General features: G+C 39.4%; 1 protein-coding gene across 1 annotated transcript; it reads right to left on the reverse strand.

The window, feature by feature from the left end:
• Positions 1–358: 358 nt before the first annotated feature.
• On the reverse strand, positions 359–916 carry LOC141631690 (uncharacterized). The gene has a single exon (XM_074444328.1). It carries the CDS (start codon positions 914–916, stop codon positions 359–361), a length of 558 nt encoding a protein of 185 aa, XP_074300429.1.

The raw sequence follows: 916 nt of genomic DNA on the forward strand, positions 1-916 counted from the left end.
CACTTTGATTTTTTTTACGACTTTGATTTTTTTTTTACCACGTGTTATTGTGTTGTTATTCTACTGTTATTCTGCTGTTATTGTGATGTTATTATGCTGTTACTTTGATTTTTTTTTGCGACTTTGATTTTTTTTTCTTTTTTTTTACCACGTGTTATTGTGTTGTTATTCTACTGTTATTCTGCTGTTATTGTGATGTTATTCCGGTGTTACTTTGATTTTTTTACTCTTTTTTTTACCGCATGTTATTGTGTTGTTATTCTGGTGTTATTGTAATGTTATTCCTGCTCAATAAATGACAAAAGACACCAAGTCAATGTTTTTTGCGTTTAATTTTGTAGGCTTGGACCGTAAAGGATCATTGTTTGTACAAATCAGTAGTATCATTATTAACAAGGTGAGTCCATTTAGTCCTACCCCTCCTACCAAAGTTCTTAACCTGCATATTCTTGGGCAAAATACTTTCATTAAGCTTATCATCCCCAGACCCAGTGGGCGCCCAGAAATCCCGCCAATAAATCGCATCATCAGGATCACTCTGAAAGTATGCACCCTTATGACGATACGTCTGCAGAAACTTCCATTTCTTCTTAGGCGCACAACTCCGTCCTGACTTCGTCTTCTTTCTTTCCTCTTCCGTCATATTCCTAACCTTCTCAATCTCCTCCTTCTCCTTCATCTTAATCTTAGGATCTCGATCACGCTTTATCCTCGCTATCTCTCTCGCTTTCCAGCTCTCGTATACCTCCGCCTCGTTCGCCCCATCATCTGTATCCACATCCCCTACATCTGCCTCCTTCTCAATTAAACTTTTCTGTATGTCATAATCGTCTCGTATCATCTCCACCACAATCTGCTTCGTCGCGCGCTTCCTCTTCCCAAGCTTCCACACCTCCGCCTCATCTAATGCCCGCAT

The sequence above is a fragment of the Silene latifolia genome, chromosome Y, assembly GCF_048544455.1.
Source record: "Silene latifolia isolate original U9 population chromosome Y, ASM4854445v1, whole genome shotgun sequence".
NCBI lineage: Eukaryota > Viridiplantae > Streptophyta > Magnoliopsida > Caryophyllales > Caryophyllaceae > Silene > Silene latifolia.